Below are 24,746 nucleotides of genomic sequence, written 5' to 3'. Positions count from 1 at the left end.
GGCGCGGAGATCCGCGGGCGCCGAGGCGGGTCAAGTGCGCCCGGGCTGCTGGAGCGGGCCGCGGGGAGCGCGCGGACGAGCGGCGCGCCCTCAGCGCTGTGCGGTCCTCCCCCGGCCGCGGGGCGCCGCTCCCTGGCACGGCACGGGGACGCGCGTTGGCCGGTGTGGAGGCACCACAGTCCCCCTGTAGCGGGGCTCCCCGCCCTAGGTACAAGGAGAGGGTGCCTCCCGGGGGTCGGGTCGGGGCAGGGCAGGGGTAGGAGCTGGGAGGAGTCGCGCTATGTGGCAGCGCGCAACCGCCGGGCCCGGGAGGGGCGGCCGGGCGGGGCGGGGCGGGGCGCGGTGACTGGGGTGGGGCGGGGGCCGCCGCCTCAGCGGTCCCGCCCCAACGGCCGCTGCCAGCGGGTGGATTGGCGTGGGGTGTCGATTAGTGATGCCTCGGCATAGCGCGCCCCTATCGGCGTGCGATTGGGCGGGGCTGGCGGCGGCGCGGCGGGTTGCGCCGGGCGGGGCGGGGCAGCCGGCCGGCGCGGAGCCGGGGCCAGAGCGGGGCGTGGGGGGGGTGAAAAGGGGCGGTGCCGCCGCGGGCCTGCGCCGCTGCGCCCCGTTCCGCACCGCCACCGCTGCCGCCTCCCACTGGGAGCAGGTGAGGACGGCGCGCCTGGGGCCGGGCGATCCCTCCGGGGCCTCAGCCGGGTCTGTGGTAGCGGCTACCCCGGTGCGTGGGCCTGGTCTGCGGGGTCCAGCTCGGCCCCCAGCGGTGGCGGCGGCGCTCTTGGCCCGCCCCGCCCCGTCCTGGGGGTCGCTGCCCGCCCGTCCACCGCCACCAGCAGCTCTCAGCCGCTCCCTCACTCCCGCCCCGCCGCAGGTGACCTACCGGGCCCGCTGTCCGTCTGCGGCGGGGGTGTCCCCTTCGGGGAGGGCCGGGCGGAGTGGGGCGGCCGGCCCAGCTCCGGCGCGGGGGGCGAGAGCGAATCCTGTGAGTCGGGCGGTGTGTTCAAGTGGCGGCTGGCGGCTGATCAGCCCCGACACTCGGGGCTCGCCTGGGAGCGACACCCGAGTAACGAGGGGTGCCGGGCCCGCCCGGCGGCTGCGGGCGGTTCTGCGGGGCACAGGGTGCCGCGGGGCCGTTCCGCGTGTAACCGGGGGACGTATGCGGGGTTCGCGCCCAGGCGCGTCCAGGGGTGACGAGCTGGAGGTGAAGGTGTTGCAGCCTAAAGTGGCTTTAGATGTATCCCCCGTACCTGTTTGCGGAGTGTGCTGAGGGAAATGTAGGCTGGCTTTGTGCCCGTTGACCGATATGCGTGCCTTGCTTTCTGATGTCCCATAATACGCAAATAAGCGACTGTTTCCCTTTTTCTTGGCGGGGGGATGTTTTCCTTTTGGTGGGAAAACTTAAGCACTTTAAGAAAGGGTGATACGCTCTAGCTAATGTGTTGTGTAGCACGGGAGATCCAGGTGTTTCTGGAGCTAGTGCCAAGTACAGTGCTCTTCATTTCAATCTGTTTTAATTAGGCTGGTACTGCTGTCACAGAAGCAATTACTGTGTGGGGTTGTTTTTTTTTTCTTTTTCCCTTGAAGCTAAAATTTATTCTTCCAGAATCACACCTATGATGTATGCAAGGTCAGAGACTTCCTTGGATTTTTTTGTCTTGTCAGGCTATACCTAGTTGCTGAGAGATTGATATAATTTCCTATAAAACTTCTGGTTGACTTCATAATGGTGTTTTTAACTCGGTGTTGTGGGGGGGAGCGCAGCCCTGTTGTGCACTCGACATTTAAAAAGCAAGTTATCAGTTGCCTTAAATAATGAAGACGCAATTCCAAATTTACCTGAAGATATGCTCTTAAAGGTATTATCCATGAACTCCGGTGTTTAAGCATGTTCAATTCATCTGTTGTTTGAATAATAATGCTGAAATGCACAACAGCAAAAAATACCATGACTTATAGGGGAGAGGAACGCAGAAGGATCCCAGACTAAGACTCAACCTTATGTAAAGAACCTGACCAAAGTTACTTCTGAAACTTTGTGAATGACATCTCTCTGTTTTCTTTCTTAAGGGTACGTGAACATCAGGAGAAATTCTGAGCTAAAAGTGCTTAATCTACAGAGCAACAAGCAAAAGTCCACTGAGAAGTCATATGACTGACTTGCAGATAGAATCTTTCGTGCATTCGTTGTAGGAGTGGTCAAACCTTGCCACATGAGCTGCATGCTGCTCATTAGCGTTTCCAGTGTCACTAGTCAACCATGTGGATTTCTGCTGGACTGAATAGATTTTTAGTGTGACTTCTTAGAACTTGGAAGAAAATGTTCTGGTCAGCAAAGTATGCCTGTAGATTCTAGTCAGCGGTTGTGGAAACTGTTATTTTATGAAGGAACATGTATCAGCTGATAAGCAGGAAGTAGACTCATACAGGGTTTTGATCCTTGACATGGGGTAAAAGTCAGCTGTCACTCGTAGGTTCCATCAGCCCCCCATGTTCCTGGTCTGTCAAACGTTTCATTAAGTCTTGCTTAAACAAAGATTGGGGTAGTAAGCACCTTAGCCTAGCAGGCTAGAAATGCAGGCTTCATGAGGCAGTGTGGATAAAAATCACGTGTGTACTGAGGTTAAAGAATATGGGCTGTGGGAAAGTATGACTCTTGGCCTTATGAAGGCTTTGGTACACAGCAAGTAGGCTTAACAAGCATGGCTCTTCCCCTAATATAGAATATACAGAATATGTGTGTGTGTGTTTGTTGTTGGGTTTTTTTGTTTGTTTTTTCTTAATGTAGCTACTCTTGGGAAAAAAAGAAGTTTTTTAGGTGTAAAGATATGACAACAAATGAACCAGTTTGGGCTGCTTCACTGGTAACTTGCACAAGGCCCTGTATTGGGGTGCAGAGGGGAAGGAAGCAGTGTGCCACCAAACTTAATCTTTCAGTCCTGCTTTTTTGTCTGCAGTTCGTTTTATTTCCGTGAAGTTAACATGGCCAAACAATGTGTATGTCTTGTGCTTGCTCAGGCATGCCTGTCTTCAGTTTCCTTATTACAAGGGTTGCAGAATTCATAGCGTTTACAGCTTTTCTCTTGAGATGAAGTTAAGCTTCTTTGTGACTTGTGTGCAGAGTCTTTATTTGAGAACTTTAAGTTCCCATCAAACAGCAACTGGAGTGTGTCCTCAGACAGGGTAGAGTCTGGTTTACTTACTTTGATTGCTCTGGATGTTTAACTAGGAGCTCTGGATTGCTTTCTGCAGAGATGCTGATCTCTTGCCAGTGACTAGGCAGGACACGTGGGCTTCTAACTCTGGAATGCTTGACCTGTGCTAATAGCAGCTGTCTGTGGTAGGTGGGGTGAGCATCCCCACTCTAGCACCTAATGAAACACCTCCTTTTCAGCTGACTGAAGATGTTCTGTTTCACCACCATGTGTATAAGGCATGTTCCTGAATTTTTTCCAGGGCACGTGAAATGGCCGCAGACGACAAACGGTCTCCGACACTGGACTCTACCAGTGATCTACCTCATTCTCCTAGTAGTCCGTCTCATCTCACTCACTTCAAACCCCTGACTCCTGACCAGGATGAGCCTCCTTTTAAATCAGCCTACAGCTCTTTTGTAAATCTCTTCCGTTTCAGCAAAGGTAAGTGCTTGGAGGAATATGTGTGTGTGGATTGTGTGTGCTGTCTGTTTTACTGATGCCTTCTGCTGCCACGTAAACTTGTAAAAGCACCTCTTAATATAAGAGCATAATGTCAGATGACTGGCCAAATGGATGGTGAGCCAGTTCTTTTGTGAGGGATGTTACATCTTGCTTTTGGGTGACCTTTTTAGTAGAGCTTTGCTGTGGGTGAAGATAGTTGACATCTTGCAGCTAGAAATCTGTGGCTGCCCATGAAGGTCAGAGACAAGCCGGTTAGCAGATAGTGTTGTAAAGCTTCTTAGCTGGGCATCTGGATTTCCTTTGCCTGTATGAAATTTATGGGGCTAAAAGCAGGAGTAACCCTCTGCGAGCCTATACGAGTAAAATATGCGCATGTCCTTCCAATGCAAGTTCTTACTCCAGACTTCCTCCACTGCTCACCTTCCTGTGGGTCTTGTACACCAGTTGGGTGGTAGCTGAGTTGCAATAAAGCAGTGCATTTACAGGAAGTTTGCCCTTAATTTGCATGGCTTAGGGGCTCCCCATCAAGAGGTCTGAAGTGTTGTGGAAGTTTTGTGTATTAAAAAACCCACATACATATTTTAAAAAACTTGATTTTGGCCTTTGCTACATGTGTCATGAAACACACATTCTCAGTAGGCAAGCTCTTAAAGAACTATGTGAGTTTTTCTTTTTTGTTTCAAAGAAATATACTGCAAAAAGTGGTGAATGAGTGCACTTGGTTTTGTACAAAAACCATGTATCTCTTTGCTGGAGAAGGCAAACTGGTCATCTGCTTTTGTTTAGTCTGTTCATTACCCAGCTTTGCTAAGTGTACTTCTGCAGTGTTTGGGCTAGGGGAAAAGGGCCAAGATAGCTTTTTGCGTAAGCACTGATTGTTCAGGCTCTTCATACGGAGAATGATAAATAATTGCTTGGTATGACTGCTATTAGTTTGCGTAGTAGAATATCACCTGTCATTAATTTATTGAAAGTAACATAAGATGTGGTCAATATTGGCTTCACTTGTTTGTCTCTAACAAGTGTAGCTGGAGTCAGCAGTGTGTTGTATTTAAAGAATGGGAAAACAGCCTTGAAACAGCACATGAAATGGGCATGTTACTGGAATCAGTGAGAACCTGTCTATACTTGATCCTCTGATGGAAAAAGGTGGTTTATTAAAGGCTGCAGTAACTTTAATGTGACCTCAGTACTGGGTTCTAATGTAACTGAAAAACTCCTTTCAGGGCAGAAGCTGATAATCAAGCGTAGCTCTTCCATATAGCGAGAATAATTCATGCTTGCTGCTCTGGGTTTTTTCCAGACACTTTTCACATTAGGGGAATTTCTGAAATAGCCTGAGCCTTGACAGACAAGTTCTACATACTGGCCTGTTTCCATGTTTTATATGGTATTTTTCAGACTAAAATTTAATGTCTTTTGTATAATCATGATGCAAGTATGCTATTTATGGGAATTTTTTACCCTTAGTTTTGCATGCACCACTTGTTTTCTTTATAATTTCTGAACAGTTGGGTTTTTGCTTTTTGTCCACTCCAGATGATGCCAGGCTTTCATCTCCATCAGAGAGAGCAGAGGCAGGACAGAGTGATCCACAAGCGTTGAGTGGTGGCTGGTCCAGTCCTCAGCATCCCACCAGGGCTCAGTCTCTGAGGTCACCGGTTTCTTACAAAAAACAACTGACTGGTGAGCTGCAAAGAAGATCATCTACAACCCTGGGTAATTTCGGCTCTTTGTGCTACAAGGCAGTGTTGTACTACCTAATGTGGGGTGCTTCCGAGTGAGGTGGAAGGAGGCGAACAAAGGTTGAACACATTCATCATCTTCCTCCTTGCCCTCTAGTACTGTTTGTACAATTCAGTTTTACCTGTCACAACAAACCAGTTGAGGGTTTCTTGTTGGTTGGTTGTATTTTTTGGGCTTTTTAAAAGCTTTTTCTCATGCCCCAAGGACAGCAGTGCGCTCTTGACTGATTTGCCAACTTACTTTACTTCATTCTTAGTTACCTCTTGTAAATCACTTGGAAATTACGTGGGGTTTACAGGTCAGAAACCTTTAGGTGAGGTAGGTTGTTTGTTACTCAGAAGGCAGAAATAATCTTATTGTTTGACTTCCGCTGGGAGTGGGCAGCCAGGGAAATGCGACTTAGTCTAAGGTGTGGGAGAGGAGCTGTTGCTGCATTATTCCAACTTCTTTTCAGGACCTCCATACAAGTCTCTGGGTTTGGAGGAAGGTGAAAGTACATTTGGAAAAATGTGATGATGAATCAACCTGGAAAGAAGTAAAGTTAAACCAAGCAGGAATTGCTGGCTTTTTGAAGAGATTTCTGTAATATTGAGTGCTGAGTGGCCTGACTCACTGTTGAGTATCTTCTCCCAAATAACCTCGTGTTGTAACAAACAAACTCTGTGTAATGCAAGTGAGAGTGTACTGGATTGGTGAGGAGGTTTCAGGGGAGTTTTGCAGGTGATCTTACTGCATTTGAGGTGGGGAAAAATACTTGCATCTTCCCTCTCCAAAAATCAGGCATTAGTATTTTGAAGGAAACTTCAGAAAATTAATTTTCATGCCTTCTTTGGTCTTAATCAGGTCTTTGAGGATTTCTGAACATTGAGCAGAGGAGAATTTTACTTCTGCCATTGCAGCTGTGCTGGGCTGCACACATAATCCTAGAAATTATTCTCATATCTAAAGAATGAAAATATGAAAAGAAGTGGTGTGACTTACATAAACATCTAGATTGGTAGGTCAGTTCACCCACTCGGTTCAGTGACAGTGAGGTGTCTAATCTAGTTGAGTTTTCTTGCAACCTTGTAACTGCAGGCCTGTAAGTGTCTCTAGGCTTGGCCATTACTGAGATACTTCATACATCAGCAAGTGTAGGCAGGAACATGCTTAAGTCCTTCACAAAGGTCTCTCTAGCCTACCTGAGTTTAAAAAACATGCCAAGCTTAAGTAAATGGAAAGGAATAAATAACTAAAAGGTTGCTGGTGCCTCTAAACAGTGATGGAATGAAATTGGTCCCAAAGATGGTGACTCCCACCCCTCATCTGTACATTAGCTTGCACTGTCAGCACAGCAGATATTCTTATTGCTCAGGGACCATGCTGGCTGACAACTGCAAGCGCAGAACAACATGGAGGGATGGTGCTGGTGGCTTTTGTAGGAAACTGTCTAGCATCAAATCTGGAGGATTTCAGTTGTGCGTTTCTCTTCAGGACTGCTTACACAAAAATGTTACAATAGCGCCTCCCTGTCTTTTGTCAAAATGGGAGAAGCTGCTGGATGCCTGGCTTATGTCAGAGATGCTTTGTGGGTTGTACAGCTGAAGAACCAGTGCTAAGACTTTGCATTGACTTCTGTGGCCTCCCTTTCGGGTAATCTGTTGCATCCTCAAGTGCTGGAGTAGGGTGCTGAGGAGTTGGTGTCACTTCTACAGAGGCAGTGGGCCCAGATGGGACTGCATGTGTCTGTGTGTGCTGTCAGCTAAGTGCTTTCAAGGTGCTGAATTGAACCAAAATGGTCTTGTACCGAGATAATGTCACAGCTTGCAAATCCAGTTTCAGGAGAACTAGAAACGTGTGGTGGTTACTGGGAATCATAAAGAATATGACTTATTACCAGAACATCTTTTCTATTGAAAAAGGTTTTGGAAAATGAAAACGCATGTTGTAAAATGAAGTTAAGGACAGCTTTCATACATTCTATATCAGTACTTTCTATGGCATTGACTTGAGGAAGATGAAATGTTTGAACTGTGATAGTGAACTTGAATATGAAATTATATGCTTTGGCAGCAAATAGCTAGAAAGCAATTAATGTAGATTTGTATTATCAAGACCATGGTATCTATCCCTGGCAAGGGATATTTATTTATTGCTGAAACTCTGAAGCGCTCTGTTGTACTTTTTGTGTTAGCGTATGGTCAGCTTTTTTCCTGTAAACTGAAATTAGCACTTACGTTGCAACAAAGTAGTTCTCGTAGTGTGTTTGACTTCTCATTCACTTTAAAATGAATGCTAAAATACATAGGGTCATGAAAGAAACTTTGGAAAAACACGTTTTAGTGATTCAATAATTGAGGATGCAGAACAATTGCATGACTTACTGAGCAAATCTTTCTGTGGTCTGAACTCAGAAAAGTGTACAGTAGTTGTAGCTGGAATGGTATTGCTGGTTCCTTCCCCGTGATCACAGTTCAGGTGGGGAGAGTAGGAAAAAGAGGATAAAACCATATAGTATTTCAGAGGATGAATAGGTTTTGCCAAGGGTCAGTAGCCATGAATACATATTGGAAGGATGAGGGGGTTACTTGAGGGTTGCTGTTGAAATACGAGGAGTTTTGTTTTGGTTTTGTTTTGTTTTTTTGTTTTGTTCTGGTGCTTGTGTGGTTTGTTTTTAGTGGTGTCTTTTTTTTTTTTTTTTAAGCTGTAGGAGTTAAGTTTTAGCCTAAGAAGGATACCTAAGTCAGCAATAAATCACACTGGGAATCTGAATGGGGTTCCTTTGGTGTATTGAGGCTTTGTTCAGTGAACATGTAAGTGTGAAGGGAATGGATAGGAAAACACAATTGCTGCATAAACTGATAGTCCTGAAAAGATGTATTCCCACTTGTCTTTGTGTGTTACATTGAAGGGCTGAGATGCAGCTGGCTTTTGTTTATTAAATGCAAAATGATATCCAGTGAAAAATTACTGTCTTGTGTGAGTGCTTAGCTACAGAAGAGGAGTAAATGGGTAAAGTTATGGTAGAGTTGTGGACTTAGAAGGTATAAGGACTCTATATATCAAAACCATGCAGAAGCTGTCTTCACTTTCTGCAGTTGTTTTTGTGGACAATGACAAGCAAAAGTTTGTGGAGCTGATCTGGTTGTTATATTAAATAACAGTTAAACTTTAATTTTATTTTAAAAACCTAATTTCTTGTGTGTAATTTTAATTGTGATTGGTGGGGTGTGGCTTTTTTTTTCTGGGGTGTGGGTTTTTTTTGGGGGAGTTGTTTGGTGGGTTTTTTGTTTTGTTTTGTTTTTTGAGTAGCATATGCTGAGTTTGCTGCTTCAGCAGCACTGAAAAAGCTTACTGCTACTTAGATATGTAAGTGTGGTCAACCTGGTTGGGATCAAATCAAAAGAAGATATGAAATCTCTTCAGAAGTCCAACTCATGGCAGTTGTGATGATAATGTGGGCAAAGCAAGAAAATACTCTTCTAGCTTCTGTGTTTGTGGAAGGGAACATGAGTTTTGCAGATTTAATGGTGAAATAAGGAAATACAATGCTGAAAACATACACCTGTAAATCGTGAGTGCTTTAACTGAGAAAATGGCTGTGGTATTTACGTTAATGGAATTTGGATCAGAAGTAAGAGTTAACCTGAGATTGATACATGTGAATTCTTTTATAAGGATGGTGGTTTAGACACAGAACATCCTGTGCTGCAAGAAAAATAATTTCTTACATTCTTGGTATACCTTTTTCATCAGAAAGGGAGAAAGCATATGACTGCAAAGGAAAAGAGCCAACTGAATTTTGATCTGATAATTGGTCAGCTTCTCTAATATAAACAGGTTAGCCATGTGCTCCTACTGCTGATGGCATGCCTTCTCTAATGTAGATTACATCCTTTTTACGTTGTTTTATGTAACACAGAAAAGGGCATTTAGCTAAGAAGAGAACCAGTGTGGAGTTACCTGTGGCATTTCCTCAGTGTTGTGTATGTTCATACTTTGGGAATCACTTGCCTGACAAGGCTTATAAGGCAGGAGGCCTGATAGTAATTTTTTGAATTGGAAGCAACATTCCTGGAAAGAAGATACTCTTGAATTCAAAAGTTACAGCAGGGAAGTTGAGGAAGTAAATGCAGGATAGATTTTGTGATAGAAGTAAGGAGGAGACAAAGGTTTCTATGCTATTATCAATGTTTTCTTGAAATATTGAAGTCCCTTTAATCACCCTAAAATACTCAACTTGGTACTGTCCAAAAGTATATTTGCTTGATTTTTTTTTGAAAATAAATTCCACGTGGCTAGCCACAGAACTGGATTTAAGCACCCTAGAATCTCTTTAAAAATCATCTCCTGTTGTGGATTCTTCCTTGTACGTAGGTCATTATGCAGTTACATGTGGGCTCATTAACTAAAAATATCTACTAAGAACCTGAAGAGGAGGCATGGAATCCCACGGTTTTAATCACATTACTCTAAGGGTTTTGATCTCCCGCGCACATAGGAAGAGCCTAGTTGCAACTGCACAGCAACAGTTAACACGCTTCTGCTAGTGCTGTCAGCATTCCTGCTGACATCAGTGGTATCTAAAGCAGTAAACAGAAAGTAGCCATGTCTGTTTTTCCTGTACAAGGGTGAATCAAAATAAAATGCTAGTCAGATGGAGAGCAGCGACGCTGGTAAGAAACTTTAAACTATTCAGAAAAGTTGTTAATGTAGAAAATCAACTTGGAAAGTGTTTAAATGTTCAGGTAAATACAGCACTGTGCAGATCCTTCTGGAAAGAGGATCCTATTTGTAACTTATACAGCAATGCTTCAAAGTAATCTAGCATTTTATAGGAAAGAAACTAACTGCATTACCTTTTTATTCAGGAGTCTTTTTGCTGTAATTAATCAAGAATGACTGCACAAGTTCCCAACAACTTGGCTTTTTTTCTTACAAAAGAACAAAACAAATAACCTCAAAAATGTGAACTTCCTGGGTGCATTTTATTCTGAGTTACTGTTTTAATAGAAACTGAGCAATTGAGTCCTGAGACTTGCTGTAGTCATTTATAAGTAAGTTCAGGTTAAGGCATTGATTTATACCAGTCCTAGAATGAACGTGGATATTGTTGCAATTAATTTGTAAGTATTGGTATCCTAGAGGGCATTCTAAAATGAGACTTCAGTGCTTTCTAAAAGACTATTACAAGGTTCATATAGTAGATTGAAAATAACTTCAGTTCTTTAAAAGATGTTTTCATTCTCAGAGAACTTAAATTGGTTCATGTAAACACAGAGGTTGGTATTTAAAATGTCAAGTCAAAGCAAGATATCTGGCATCAGAGCTCCTTTTGGGGGAGAAGAGTGCAAGGGCAAGAAGTGATAACACGCTGTAACTTTGTAAAGTGCATACATATGTGAACATTTCTCCCTCTAACAGGGTTTTCTGTTGTGATGTGAATGTTGATATATCACAGAAGAATTGAATACCACTCTCCCTTCCCTTCCAGACAATCGAAGGAAAGTAGAACCACCGCTTGGAGGTCATGATCCTCGAACAGCAGTTCAGTTAAGAAGCCTCACGACTGTTTTAAAGCGCCTCAAAGAAATCATGGAGGGGAAGAGCCAGGTACTTCTCCTGAGGGATTTGTAGGCCAAACTACCTAGAAACAGAACTGTTTACTGAGCTTCTCTGAGCTTCGTGTTTAGATACATGGTGGGAATTTTTTTTTCGGACATTTGAAGGATGTGTGAATAAACTCAGAAATCATTGTGTGAGTGCAGGGGAAACAATTTTAAGATGACACTGACTTTTGACATGTCAAACATCTGTGGGAGTGAAATGTTGCAGTTGCTCAGCTTCTTGAACTTGGATCAGATGCTCTCATTTTAGACTCCTTCCCACTTCTGTATTACCTAACCTAGTATTACCTGATGATTTTCTACCATGAAGGCTAACCATGGGCAGGTGAAACACACTGACTGTCACAAATAGGAATGAGAATTATGAGGATGAATTAAATCTGCTACTTACTGTGGTAATGATTGGTCAGCAACATTTGCTTGAAAGGCTCGTCCTGTAAATCAATTTTGATTCAGCTGGATAAGGATCTGATGGTTGCTGCTGACTTGCTGGTTTCACCTCCTTCTGCTGTGTTGGATGATGCCTTTAAAAGGAGGATCTAGTTGAGAAAAGAAGCCACAACTATTTATAAGTGGTGATATAAATAGCTGTGTCTGGGAGCAAGATATGAACAGGCAAAAGTACATTTAATTAAACTGAATAAAGAAATAGGCTTTTGGCTTGGTAGCTTTTACAGGTAGACTTTGAGTAAACTTACTTAGCTTCCAGTGCTGTTCTGCTTGTAAGACTAAGTTTGCTTTGGTAAAAAGGGTGATATTTTTGAGGGTGAAACAAGAGCCTTTCATTGCAGTAAGCAGGGCATTGAGTGTGGCCCCTACTAATATTTCGGTTTGCGGCAACTTCTGAATTCCCTGGAGATTTTCAGACATCTTTGAAGCTATTGGAGAAGTGCTTGGACAGACAGGATGCAGCAGTAAATTAATATGTCTAGATCTTTCTCTGAATGTGGCATGTTAGTTGTCAGCATGCTTACTTCTGTACAAATGGTAATGCATCCATGGTAACTGCAGCCATATCTTGCTTGAGTCACTCCAGGCAACAATTTCTTCCTACTGTGGACTTGCCCTGTCTCAACAGGAGACCACTTTACTGTTGTAGAAAGCATAGCATGTGTCAGACCTTGGAAGGTGCTGCTCTAATCAACCTCTGCTGCTAACAGGGGTCATACTTCTGATCCCTTCTTTGTATTTTGTTCCTGTCAGGAGTGTTGGCTCTGACTTGAACAAGTCAGAGAGCTGGAAGCTGTCACCAGCAATGGCTGGGTTTCTAAACACCCAGTCCTGCAAGTGGGGCAGAGGCAATGTGGGAGAGATGGTGGTTGGAGGCACTGCTGCTTGGAACAGCCACGCTCTCTGGGGCAGAACCAGAGACTTGGCTTATTATGCAGAGCTGCAGCAAATATTATGCAGAGCTGTAGCAAAAACTGTTGCAAAAAATCAGCATCCCCTATGACTTTGCAGCAGTGGCAAAACGTTTCACTGCATCTTTCTCATCTTGAAGCTTAGTGTTCATCTTCAAAATTTCTAGTCTCTTGAATACTACACTGCCTTGAGCAGTCTTCGACCTCTTTCTGTATGAGTTTTCTCGGGTGAGGGCAGCATGAAATTATTTTCTTGTCGATCATAGCTGTTTTGGTCTCAAAATAGGGCTAGCAGCTACGTCAAACTTCAGTTTGTGACCGTCCAAAAATAAACCCCAATTCAGGGTTCTTTTTTTTTTGATTATGTGAAAATCAGGGTACGGATCACTTTTCTGTGGTTATTCCCTTCTCGGGTAGTTTTTGAGAAAATTCTTGAAGCAGTTTCTCTTCCCTAAGAAAAACCCAGAGTATTCAGTCTCTCTGAAAAGGCCTATTGCCAGAACTGAACACTAGCAGAGTGTTTCACAGTCAGAGCTGTCCTGTGACCATTAGCAGTTGTCTCCATCCATGGTAATTGTAGCTGCTATGCTCAGAATCATAATTGAGAGATTTGTCTTACTCTGTTTATAGCTACAACACCAAATGGAAATTTTAACTCTTTGTTTTTGAGTTTTAAAAACAAGACAAAAATTCCTGTGGCTGCACCCATGCTGTAAATCAGTATATGTTGTTATCTGCTGAATGCGTATTCCACAGTTGCCTTCACATAGCAGTTAACCTGGAGTTTTGAAACAATGTCAATCTGGGACACAGACTTTTACAACTGTTTACTGAGGTTTTGAAGAATTTGGTCATATAACAACACTTTTCACATATATCTGTAGTCTTTTTGAAGTACATCCCAGTATTAGCTGCTGAAATGATCTTCCCGCACTGATAATTCCTGATAACTTTATTTACCCCTGGATAACAGCTTCAACTATTATGTGGGTTTTGTTTTGTTTCTAAACTCTGCTAGTTTAGGGTCTGTCATGTGCTAGGGGCAAATGAGAGGGAAGAGCCATTAGTACTTCATATGTTTGTTTCTTCTTGACCTTTACCTACAGCTCATGATAGTTTTTGTCTGCTCTGCTTCCATCTTGGATCAAGAAGGCAAAGGCTTACTAGGTTTACTCTCACAGTTAAGAGCTTTCTAGAAAGCCACATGAAAAATTCTTTCTGTGCATGTGTGTGCTTATACACAAGAGTGTGTGTGTACACATGTGTATGTGAATATACAAAATTTTCCTTTCCATGTGCACAGTCTACAAGGCAATCATGAATCTAAACATGCTTTTTTCTTTACCAAAAAAGTTTTTTTCTCTGCTGCCTTCCCTTGTAGGACAGTGACTTGAAGCAGTACTGGATGCCTGACAGCCAGTGCAAAGAATGCTATGACTGCAGTGAGAAATTCACCACCTTCCGACGGAGGCACCACTGTCGACTTTGTGGGCAGATTTTCTGTAGTCGATGCTGCAATCAGGAAATCCCTGGAAAATTCATGGGCTACACAGGTAGGGTTTATCTGCTGAGAAGCAGAACATTCTCTGTATGCTTACCCCTGTTTGGAATACTGCATTTTAGATTCTGGCATCTGCTAGAGAATGCTGTACAGGTCTCTAGTGGGCTTAGAAATAAGCAAAAAGAGTCACAGGACCTAGTTCTACCAATTTCTTCATGCACAATGGTGGATTATGCTATGCCTGCTTATTTTTACCAACACTATGTCCACGGTGGCAAAACACATATGACCACTATTAAACAAGGGTGTCCACTACAAAAAGTGTACTCAAGTAAAAGCTGCTCTTAGTGATGGTAGTTTTAAAATGTAATGAGCCACATGTTCTAATTGAGGGTGAGGGAAACTCTTCCAAATGCTAATTACCAAACTCTCGACATCTTCTGATGGAGGTAATAATTTCCAGACATCAGCTGGTATGTCATATCTGACTGGTTGTTGTTGCACGATGATTTCAGTGTGCACATGTGCTCTCTCTCTCCGCCCCCGCAACCTGTCTCTCTTACTGATCATATGTTATCCATCATTTGACTTGGAGAAATTCCCTGAGTGTATTATTATCTGGGGTTTTGCTCTTTAAGGGACTATAAGAACTAGACTTGAACATGCAAAGAGGTTTTGAAACGGGAAATCCGTCTTTTCCCACCACTACGGACCTCTGATCCTGTAGGAACAGAGTACTATTTGTTCCTGTTCACTTACACTCTCTGGTTCCCCTTTCCGCAGGGGATCTCCGAGCCTGCACTTACTGCCGCAAAATAGCCTTAAGCTACGCACACTCCACAGACAGTAACTCCATTGGAGAAGACTTAAATGCTCTGTCAGATTCTGCGTGTTCTGTATCAGTGCTGGATCCTGGTGAGCCACGCACACCGGTTGGGAGCCGTAAAGCCAGCCGCAACATCTTTCTGGAGGAGGATCTAACCTGGCAAAGGTAAAGTGAATGGCTTCATGTTGAGCTCCAGAGTCTTCTGTGTTTTCAGGCTGACACCTGCCTAGACAAAAGCTGGTGATTTCCATCTAGGAAACTTAAAGATATATCTCCTGTAAAAGGAATCTAATCCTGTGCTTGTTTCTAACATTTTTCTCTTCAAGTTGAAATGTGGAAACTTTTCTAGTGAAGTTTTAAGTTATTTATTTGCAGTTCTTCCTTTCACCTGCTGAATCAGTGATTCTGTACCAGTGACAGAGCAGGCTTTTAGCTTTATAGTTTAAAACGACAACCCAAAGACATCTCTTCTAACCACCAAGGTATCAGGAGGCAAGTCAATGTAACACTGATGCTTTAAGTGTCAAGTTTTGGATTGGGCAAGAGAATATAAGAGATGCTGTCTGTGTAAATAAGAGTGAAATGGTGGAAGTAACAACCTGTTTCAACTGAAGTGGGATTGAAAGGACAGCTATAAAGGTTCACTGATCTCTTTTCAAAGTATATTTCTTCTTACTGCTCTCAAATGAGGGGATCTTTATTTTTTGGAAGACGAATAAAAGAGCACTGTACTTCTCAAGGGGTATGCAAGTCAGTTTCTGAGGACCTTGATTTAATTTAGTGCAAGGGGAGGAAGAAATAATCAGATGTGGTGTTGGCACATTTCTCTAAAAACAGAAGGACAGGCAGGTGTGAAGCTACTGAGGAGGTCTTGAGTCAGAGCCTTTCTTTATCTGAAGGATAGTGTTAGGGATTTGCATCTCTCTCAGCAGATCTCTTCTAGTGGTTCTGATAGTATTTAAAGAAAAACCTCAAAAACAACTGTCTTCAGAAAATGCTTTGCATGTTGCTTTTCAGTGTATGGTGCTTCTATATGGAAACAATTAAATAATCAGTTTTAGGCCTAAATAAAGGAAAGTACTTCTGGTTTAATGTCATGGTTGTCTAAAGCAGTAATGTTGCAATGCTTGGGATAAATACTACCAAATTTTTAATTAGGGAATAAGTATGTGGACTTGAAATGCTTCTCTTCAGGTGTACAAAATAATAAAAGGTATCATTAGTTCTGTCTTCTAATGTGTTATTACTATCTTTATAAGCTGTTGAATTGCCCTAATAGACATGAACATATAAAGAAAGTTTATCTTTATTTTGGGCAGCTTGTAGCACTTCAGAAAAATACTGTCTTTTGAAAGGCTGATAACTCTTTCTGTAGTAGAACACTTAGTATTTTTGGGAGACCCTGGGTAAACATGGGCTGCTTTTGTGTGTGAGACTGATGTTAGATAGTTTATTGTTGCTTTAGGAGGGTAAAAATTTTCTTCAGTGCTTGTTGCTCTTAAAATGTAAAACTTTGCAGTGGGCGACAGTGTTTGTTTTTTTTAATACTGCATTTGGTAAGTTTCTGATTGACCTTCAGAGGTTTAAACCCAAAACGTTGAACTTAAATGGCACCACAGTGAAAGTGGCAATTCAGAGCTTCATAATGGAAGCAAAGTTGCTTGGGTGCTTTTTTTTTGTTGTTTTGGGTTTTTTTTCCCTCCTAATATGTCCTTCTAAGTGAGAAGTAGTTTGCTTCCGAAAAATACTCGGGAGTTGAGTCTCTTTGCAAAATAAAGTATCTGAGAAAAGGCTGTTGCCTCTCCTGCTGTCATACGTTGCAAAGCAATGAGAAAAACATTTAGGGGGTGTGATGATGTATTTACTTGTCTGACATTGCTCTGCTCTTCGGGCAGCTGGAACATAGACATGGGCTCCTGATTTAACTAACTTGAAGGGTCGTGTCCTTTAAAGGTGAAGGAGTGGTGTACTCTGGGCAAGTACAGCTACTCAAGCAAAGTTGTATTGTGTACGTTTTCTCATGAAGAAAGCTTATTGTGCTAGTAAGATGTCTATATCCCAGAGCACAGCCAGTACAGCTGTATCATTTGGAGTGTAGTGGCTTATATCTGATACAGTTTTGCCAGTAGGAATTTATATTGATGGTGTATGAACATCTGCCCTCCTTCCTCCTGGAGTGGAAGGAAAGGGAGGGCAAAGGTGATAGTCATGAGTTTAAATGGTTACAGAAAGTTGTCAGGCTATTTTGGTAAAAGCTGTCTATTGATAGTTATAGATAGCATTGCCTGGATTGCAAAGATGATGTGCTGGGGAGATGGGGGCAATGCCTCTACCTCCAAACCACAAAATAGCAGCCTGTAAAGAAGGGGGATGTGTAAGAAAGGGATATAGGGGAAGAGAGTGGGAAGGCAGAATAATATGAGAAATGGGAAGAGGCTGTATTGTCCAAGACTTGAGTCTGAAGGGAGAAGACTTAAGCACTGTTCTCCAGATATCATTGGCCTAGAGACGGTGACTATTTTCCTATTGCCTCGATGTTTTAACAATCATGAGTGCGAATGAGAGGTAACATTATAATTAACTGTATTTTAATTCCGGCTGTTCTGATGCTGCCGCATGTGGCAAATTTCTCGAATATCTGTAACGTGGTCCTTTTTCTTGCAGTTTGATTCACCCAGACTCTTCAACTACCACATTGTCTGCACGCCTTGGGTCTGTCCAGGAGGATGCAGGGAAGTCGCCAGCTAGGAACAGGTAAACTAATGACGTCTGAGTACTTTCTGTTCTGGATGCACTCCTAGCACACTCTTCACTGTAGAGCCTGTATTTTGGGGCTTGTTTTTACTGAGCATGCTGTTTCTTGTTTAAAATAGGTCATCCCATTACCCATATGTCATGGTAAGGAAAGACCACTTATGTACATATTCATATTAATAAATGTACTACTTTTGAGGAACCTGTAGTTTGCTGCTGAGTCAGGTAGAGGTGGTGAAGAGGACAGAAAGGGAAAGAGGTGGCTAAGAAGGGTAGAGTTCTGAGGAAGCTGAAGAAAAGGGAGTAACAGAGACTGGGTAATGGGAGGCAAAGACTGAGGTCATGGAGGAGGAGAGGTGTAGTCTTTGGTTTTTTGTTTTGTGTTTTGGTTTTCCACATCCCCTGCTCTATCTGCTCCCTCTACTCTTCCATTAAGTATAATCTTAAGTTACCAGGTTTCCTTACACTGAAATCCCATCATAGGTGTTTATGCAAGAGTGCTGGAATGAACTTGGAAATAAATGTCCATGAAAGCTTCAGTATAAGCTGTGAGTGCTTGAGATTAATCCCGCTGAATAGGCTGGTATTAGAAGAACAAGTAATTTTCACTTCACAGTGCTTTTGCTATGGTTTTGGTTACATAACTCTATTATGGTTAAATTGGAGAAATAAAGGTGAGGCAAAGATACAAGGAACAGAGCAAAGATAATCCAAATTTCAGTGTTGGAATCAGGAGACATTCAGAAGCTTCTTGGCATTGGTGTTACAGGGGTGCAGAATGTTTAGCAATTTGGAGAGATCTGGCAGGACCAGCAAAGACTAGGGAACTCAGCTGAGAAGGATGCTGTGTGTGCCTGTCAGGGAATGGACTGCTTGGAGTCTTTACCCTCTGTGTGATGGGGACAGTCAGGAGGAGATGCACACTGACTGTACAGCTGAGAACCAAAGATCACACCTAGGGGGAATGAAATACTGGTGAATAAACTAATTCGAAAAATCAATTCTGGGCAAACATGGCAATGAGTCAAGAGTTAAAAGTTCAGTGTCGAATAACTGCAGTGACATCAAGAAATGTTTGAAACCCTGAGGATGCTCTCCTGCTTCCTCTTTGAATTGATGTGGTCTATTTTAAAAGGCCTTTGCTGTTTGCTTACACATGCAGTTGTAGAAGGATTCCAAGCTGGAACTGGCAGGCCCAAATTTTTAGTCTGGCTATTCATGGCCTCACCATAGTACTTTCCTGTCTGGACTTACATTTGAGAAGTAATGATGAGGTATAATCTGTCTTTGTCAAAATTCTGAACCTGTGGGAGCAAAGCTGTTGGCTTTGGGATAAGCGATGCTACCCTTTAGATCTTCTAAAAGCAGCTGTAGGTATTTTTCTGAGGCAAGCTTGACCATGCTTCTTTCTAGATGAGATGAAACAAAAAGGGTGCAGGTTTAGTGCATTTAAATGCAGGTAGCAGAAGTTAGTTTGTATGATTTGTTTTCCTTGTGGGTGAGGCATATGTGTTGGTTTTTTTCTCAGGCTGATTATTTATGGGGAAAAAAGCCAGCACAACAGTCAAATGTTGCAGGCGGAGGAATTTGAACAACTTCTTTGCAGGTCCTTCAAAAGGATAGGGATTTGCATTGCAAAATCATAGAATAATAGAACATCCTGAGTTGGAAGGGACCCGCAAGGATCATTGAGTCCAACTTCTGTCCATGCACAGGACAACCCCAAAATTCATACCATGTGTTTGAGGGCATTGTCCAAGTGCTTCTGCTTGGTGCCATGACTGCCTCCCTGGGGAGCCTGTTCCTGTGCTCCACCACCCTCTGGGCAAAGAACCTTTTCGTAATATGCAACCTAACCCTCCCCTGGCACATCTTCCTGCCATTCCCTCGGGTCCTGCCATTGGTCACCAGAGAGAAGAGATGAGCGCCTGCCCCTCCTCCTCCCCTTGTGAGGAAGCTGTAGATCTCGATGAGATCTTCCCTCAGTCTCCTTTTCTCTAGGCTGAACAAACCAAGAAACTTTAGCTGCTCCTCGTACGGTTTCTCCTCTAAACCCTTTACCAACTTTGTGGCCCTTCTTCGGACACTCTCTAGTACATTTCTATCCTCAATGTACTCTGGTGCCCAAAACTGCACACAGTACTTGAGGTGAGGCCGCACCAGCACAGAGTAGAGTGGGACAATCACCTCTCTCAACCAGCTGCAGTGCAGTGCTTGATGTGCCTCAGGACATGGTTGGCTCTCTTGGCTGCCAGGGCACAGTGTTGGCTCGTGTTCAACTTGCTGTTGACCAGAACCCCCAGGTCCCTCTCTGCAGGGCTGCTCTTCAGCCTCTCATTCCCCAGTCTGTATGTACAGCCAGGGTTGCCGTGCCCCAGCTACAAAATCTGGCCCTTGCCCTCTTAAACTTCATACGGTTGGTGATTGCCCAGCTCTCTAGTCTGTCCAGATCTCTATGCAGGGCCTCTCTGCCCTCAAAAGTTCTTGAGGAGAGAAATCTCCCCCTCTTTTTAGAAAATAAAATAAAATAAAAGTCTGGATGTAACTGGTGATGATAAAGACACAGGTATGAAATCTGAGTGTTCTAATGCTTGCTTAATGCCCTTTTACACAAATTAGAAATCCTTGCTGCTTACAGGTAGATGGCCCAGTTAAAATAGCTGTTGCAAAACAACTGGCAGGAGTGCTTAATGATGGACTTTCATGTCAGTCTCATCTTCCACATAAGAATGCTTTCTGTTAAGCTGCATAACTCTGCTAGTTCTAACTTTGTTTAACTTGAGAGCATCTAACAGTAGAAGACTGGCAGTCTTAGCCTGCCTTGAATGCCTGCCTGTGACTGAAAGTTTTCGCTTATTGTTCTTAGATGTATATGGATGTAACACCAACATAGTTTCCTTTGTGCATAAATGACTAAAAAAGGCCTAGCTAAACCCCTTTATCAGCCCAGTGTTCCTCCTCTAGAGAAAGAGAAGGAAAAAACAGTGATTTTGATTTTGAGACTATTGTACCTTCAGTGCCTACTTCCTTGCAGTATAAAAGCTGAAATAGGATGGCATTGCTATTTCATGCCTGGGCTCAGCCACATCATCCATTGAGATTCCTTGGGAGTAATTAGAGTGTCTGTTAGCCAGTTAGCGAGCTCTGTGAAGTTATGAGTTTCATTACAAAGACTAGAGGCTGGGAGCTGTTCTCATCACTAAGACTGCTGCAGGCCTCTTAAGTTAGTTCAGCATTGGCATTTTGAGCTTCCCTGTTGCTGTGTGCAGAAGTGTTTTCCATCCTCACTCCTTAAAGTGCTGTCAGCATGAATAGTTTACACAGCATGCTTTTTGCTGCTGCATGATGAGAAGTTGCACTCTGGTTATTCAGAGTCTTAGTCTAGTTGTGGGAAGTTGGAGCAGAGGGTATCTGGATCTTATATTTGCATTTGTAGCTTTGCAGTAATTATTGCAAAACGGTGTGTTTGTGCTGGAGTGCATAGCCAAGATTTCCTAACAGCTGGGCTGAAATCAGGTGGATGTTTCGTATCACAGTACAACAAAAATTGCCAGCTTCAGCAGACGGTTTAGTCATCCTAGGGAACAGGTGCTGAAACTTCCAGACTCTGCAAGCTGTTAACCATATATGTCAGAGCTGAGGAGAAGGAGTTTTAAATGGGTCAAGGAGAGGGGGAATCTTAACGCCCTGTTACGGGGATCCTGGTGCTGGCTGCCCTTGCTGGCATCTGTCTTGCCTCCAAACCGCTGGAGCTTCTGATTACGCAGCATTCCATCCCTTCCCCAGTCTATTCAAATGCAGACATATATGAATTGCAGTGCCTAAACTTAGTTCTAACTGCTTTCTACAAAGAGCTTTACAAAAGTTTGTTTAACTTAAATATTCCAAAGCAATACACTTGCTTCCTAGGGATCCTTTCTTCTGCTTTGGCTGGGAAGGAAGCTTTAAGCAGTAAGCCTGTACTGAGGAGACTGAACAATGTCACAGGCTTAAGTTCCTTTTTAGCATGCTACAAGGTCAATGCCTGCTATGGTGAAGTGCCGCACAATGAACACATGCTTCAATTCTTCTCTTACACTCCAGGTCAGCCAGCATCACTAACCTGTCACTGGACCGGTCAGGTTCACCAATGGTGCCTGCTTATGAGACATCCGTCAGCCCCCAGGCCAGTCGCACACATATGAAGGCAGAGACCAGCGAGGATGAGCGCAAAATCCTTCTGGTACCTTTCAGACTTCTGTTTGTCTTGCTCTGTGAAGGCAATGAAGTTTGCCTTTCTTTTATCGTGCAGCAGGAGTATCTTGCTGCCTTTAAAGGCTCTTGTCTGAGCGCTTTCCCCTGGACCCCTCCTCCAGGTGGTGCAGGGATGGAGAATATTGATGCTGCTTTGGACACTTATGTCTTCCTGAAACAAATCGTAGTTTCAACTGGTGTTTGCATAAAGGTGTTTACCTTTTAGTTTTGGGAGGTGTGTTACGCAGTGTAGAGTTGGTGCATGGTGGCTCCTTGTGGGTTAAACGTGCCATGGTTCAGCTGTAATACTGAATTTCTCTTAGTTCAGATTTTCCCTTTCATAGGCTACATAATCAGAAGCTTTAAATGGCTGCTTCAAAATGGTTACACCGTGATGAATGAGTTAAATCTGTTACAGCTTATTGGGCCAAAACATAACTTGGCACCTCCCCTTGTTTGCCGAATAAATACGTTTTGTAGAAGGTTGTAGTGACGTACTTGTTAGAAGAAAAATCAATGTGCGACATTGTTCTGTGTAATCCTATTATCCCCTCCCCACAGAGGCAGTGTTGTAGGTTGCAGTTACTGTACAATGTTCAGCAGAAAACAGTGTTTATTTCCTTTGCGGGAGGGGAAGTGTTTCCAAGAAATGGGGGGAAAAAAGATGCAGAGAGGGGAAGGGAGTGTTTCACACATTTAAAGATTCAAGATTGCTCCCCACTGCCAATTTAAAATCAGAAGGCTAATTTCTGTGTTGTCAGGTATTTGCCTGCTGTCAGCAAAATGCATACAAGTATTCCTGGGGGTGTGAAAACACTCTAGTGTCTGTTCAGTTGCACAAATGCTTGCCAGGGTGCTCTCTAAAAGGATAACCATGTGAGGGAGAAACAATTTTAAGGCACATCTTTACATCACCCTGCCCTGTGTGTGTATGTTAATGCAGGAAAAATGAAATTTAAAATGCTATGAATGCAACTTGGACCAAGATGATCAAGTCCCAGTGCAATTCAGGTTCACATTGTTTAAGTTTTTTGTCTGTTTCCTTCCTTGGGGAAGAAGAGAATTGGTATATTGCTTCTGTTAATGTAAGAGTGGAAGAAGCAGTGTCAACTAATGTAGGATTTTTCTGTGAATTCCCACTGTTTGTTTAGTGCCCTTAGCATGTGGAGCTGACTCTATATCAGGAGTTAAAGCTTAACATATTCCATCCTGAAGACTAATGAACTTTGCTCGTGAAATAAAAGGTAGGGGAGGATGTATGTACACTGAGGTAAGCACATACTTCTGTGAATTAGAGGTCAAAATCCTTGAGTTGAAAGGATTTGCTGTGTTCTGCCAGTTTGTGCAGTTTACTGAATTCACTATGTGAGTTAAGGGTAAACTACAGGGCGACCAAACTATTGCATCAAATCTTGTGATCCTATGATGTGTTCTATTACTGATCCATTTGACTCTACAGCTGGTATGGAAGGGGAGCTGCTGACATTGATTTTTAGGATAGTACCCAGGACAGCCACTGCTGGAAATAAAAGCGGAAAGCCAGTCCAGTAACAGAAGTGGAGCAAAACTCTTGGATCTCAGGGCACCCTTGGGGAAAGTGCAATAATGTGGGTCTGGCAGTTAACTGGAAAGCTGAAACCAGTTAATATTTAATTAAAGCTTCTTTTTTGTTCCCTCTGTTACACAAAAATACAATGAGTGAGGCAGTTGAGAAAGTGAGCTGCAGTGTCTCTTCTGCGCCTCATGGGGTGCTCTGTTGCTCTCTCAGAATAATCCCAGGTCCCAGTTTCTACTCCGCTACAATGGATTGTGTTGTGCCAAGCCAGGATGCATATGGGAAAGCAAAAAGAGCTAGGTGCAGAGAGACAGCTCAGTTTGGATGGAGCATAGCCTACACAAAATTTGGTGCACATGCTTAACAGGCCCGAAAATATGTTTGAGATATAGGCTGAAGTGTTGCAGGTAGTGAGGGGGAGAGATCCACAGACTGAAAAATGGTTAATTGAGTTGGGAGGGGTATACACCATTTTTGCTTAGTGGCCAAAGCTAGCAGTGTCTAGAAACAACCTGGTACTGGACAATAACAAAGGGATCATTAACAAGAAATGGTATCTCAGAACTTGAACATAGGAGTGTGCATTGCTATGTCAAGTACTTACTTTATATCTGGGCTTAATAATGGACTAGTGTGCTTCACAAAGCCTAGGTTGAGCACAGATTATATATAAAAACACTCTTTCAAAGAACAAGTTTTCATTGTCTTTGATGCTTAGACGTACCACCTGAGTTTGAGAATAGGGTGCAAGAGGACGGTAGTGAGGACATATGTAGCTTGTAAGCAGTACAAAATCTTGCTGCACTAAAAAAAAATACCCCCCTTAACTCTGAGGGTACCCACTTTGTTTCTTTATTTTTCTCAACTTTTTATAAAAGGAAGGATATAAGGAGCTGAGCTCATGTCTGGAGTTCCTGTTTGCACCTTTGCATAGGCTGTACAGAATGGCTTAGATTTCATGCCTGTTTGTAGAGGGCTTCTTGATCTAGAAGCTTATCTGAGGGCCTGGATTGATGCCCTTGAAGCCAGTGCTAAGATCGGACTAGTAAGTAACTTGCACATCTACCTGTCCAGGACTCAGTCCAGCTGAAAGATCTGTGGAAGAAAATCTGCCATCACAACAGTGGGATGGAGTTTCAGGACCATCGCTACTGGCTGCGGACACATCCCAACTGCATTGTGGGAAAAGAGCTGGTCAACTGGCTCATCAGAAATGGGCACATAACCACAAGGTAACCTGATGCTTTAGGACAGCAGGTGTCTTCTGTCTCTGTGACAGGAGTTTGTGAGTTTTAGCTGATATAGGGTACCTTAGACTGCAGAGATAGATCTGTTTGCAGGGAGATGATAAAGAAAGAAATCTTCTTTACTCCCTACCAAAGCGGGTAGGGTTCTGACTTCATATGGCCCAAAATAACAGGACACGGGGCTGTCTGCTTTGGGAGGCAGTGCAGGAGGCAGGTTAGGGGACAAGTACCACTCAGACAGTTGGAGAACAGTGAGTGTATTAC

The 24,746-nt window shown here is 43.3% G+C and overlaps 1 protein-coding gene across 8 annotated transcripts in view; it reads left to right on the top strand.

Moving 5' to 3' along the window:
- Positions 1–24,746, top strand: part of PIKFYVE (phosphoinositide kinase, FYVE-type zinc finger containing) — a 70,401-nt gene that overhangs the window by 255 nt on the left and 45,400 nt on the right. For 4 of the 8 annotated variants that reach the window (XR_010373030.1, XM_064451761.1, XM_064451758.1 and 1 more), the window contains exons 1-9: positions 544–646; positions 3,451–3,632; positions 5,193–5,372; positions 10,873–10,991; positions 13,748–13,919; positions 14,651–14,858; positions 17,358–17,447; positions 21,531–21,669; positions 24,310–24,467. Coding sequence is in view for 7 of the 8 variants with exons in the window: in XM_064451761.1 (XP_064307831.1) it covers positions 3,461–3,632; positions 5,193–5,372; positions 10,873–10,991; positions 13,748–13,919; positions 14,651–14,858; positions 17,358–17,447; positions 21,531–21,669; positions 24,310–24,467 (1,238 nt within the window). In the remaining variant the exon portion in view is untranslated. Of the gene's footprint in view, positions 1–541; positions 647–758; positions 869–3,450; positions 3,633–5,192; positions 5,373–9,969; positions 10,055–10,872; positions 10,992–13,747; positions 13,920–14,650; positions 14,859–17,357; positions 17,448–21,530; positions 21,670–24,309; positions 24,468–24,746 lie in introns of those variants that run through there. The other 4 variants (XM_064451764.1, XM_064451763.1, XM_064451759.1 and 1 more) reach the window with 4 other exon arrangements.

This window comes from Phalacrocorax carbo, chromosome 5, assembly GCF_963921805.1.
Source record: "Phalacrocorax carbo chromosome 5, bPhaCar2.1, whole genome shotgun sequence".
Classification (NCBI taxonomy): domain Eukaryota; kingdom Metazoa; phylum Chordata; class Aves; order Suliformes; family Phalacrocoracidae; genus Phalacrocorax; species Phalacrocorax carbo.
This window is presented reverse-complemented; position numbering and strand designations above follow the sequence as displayed.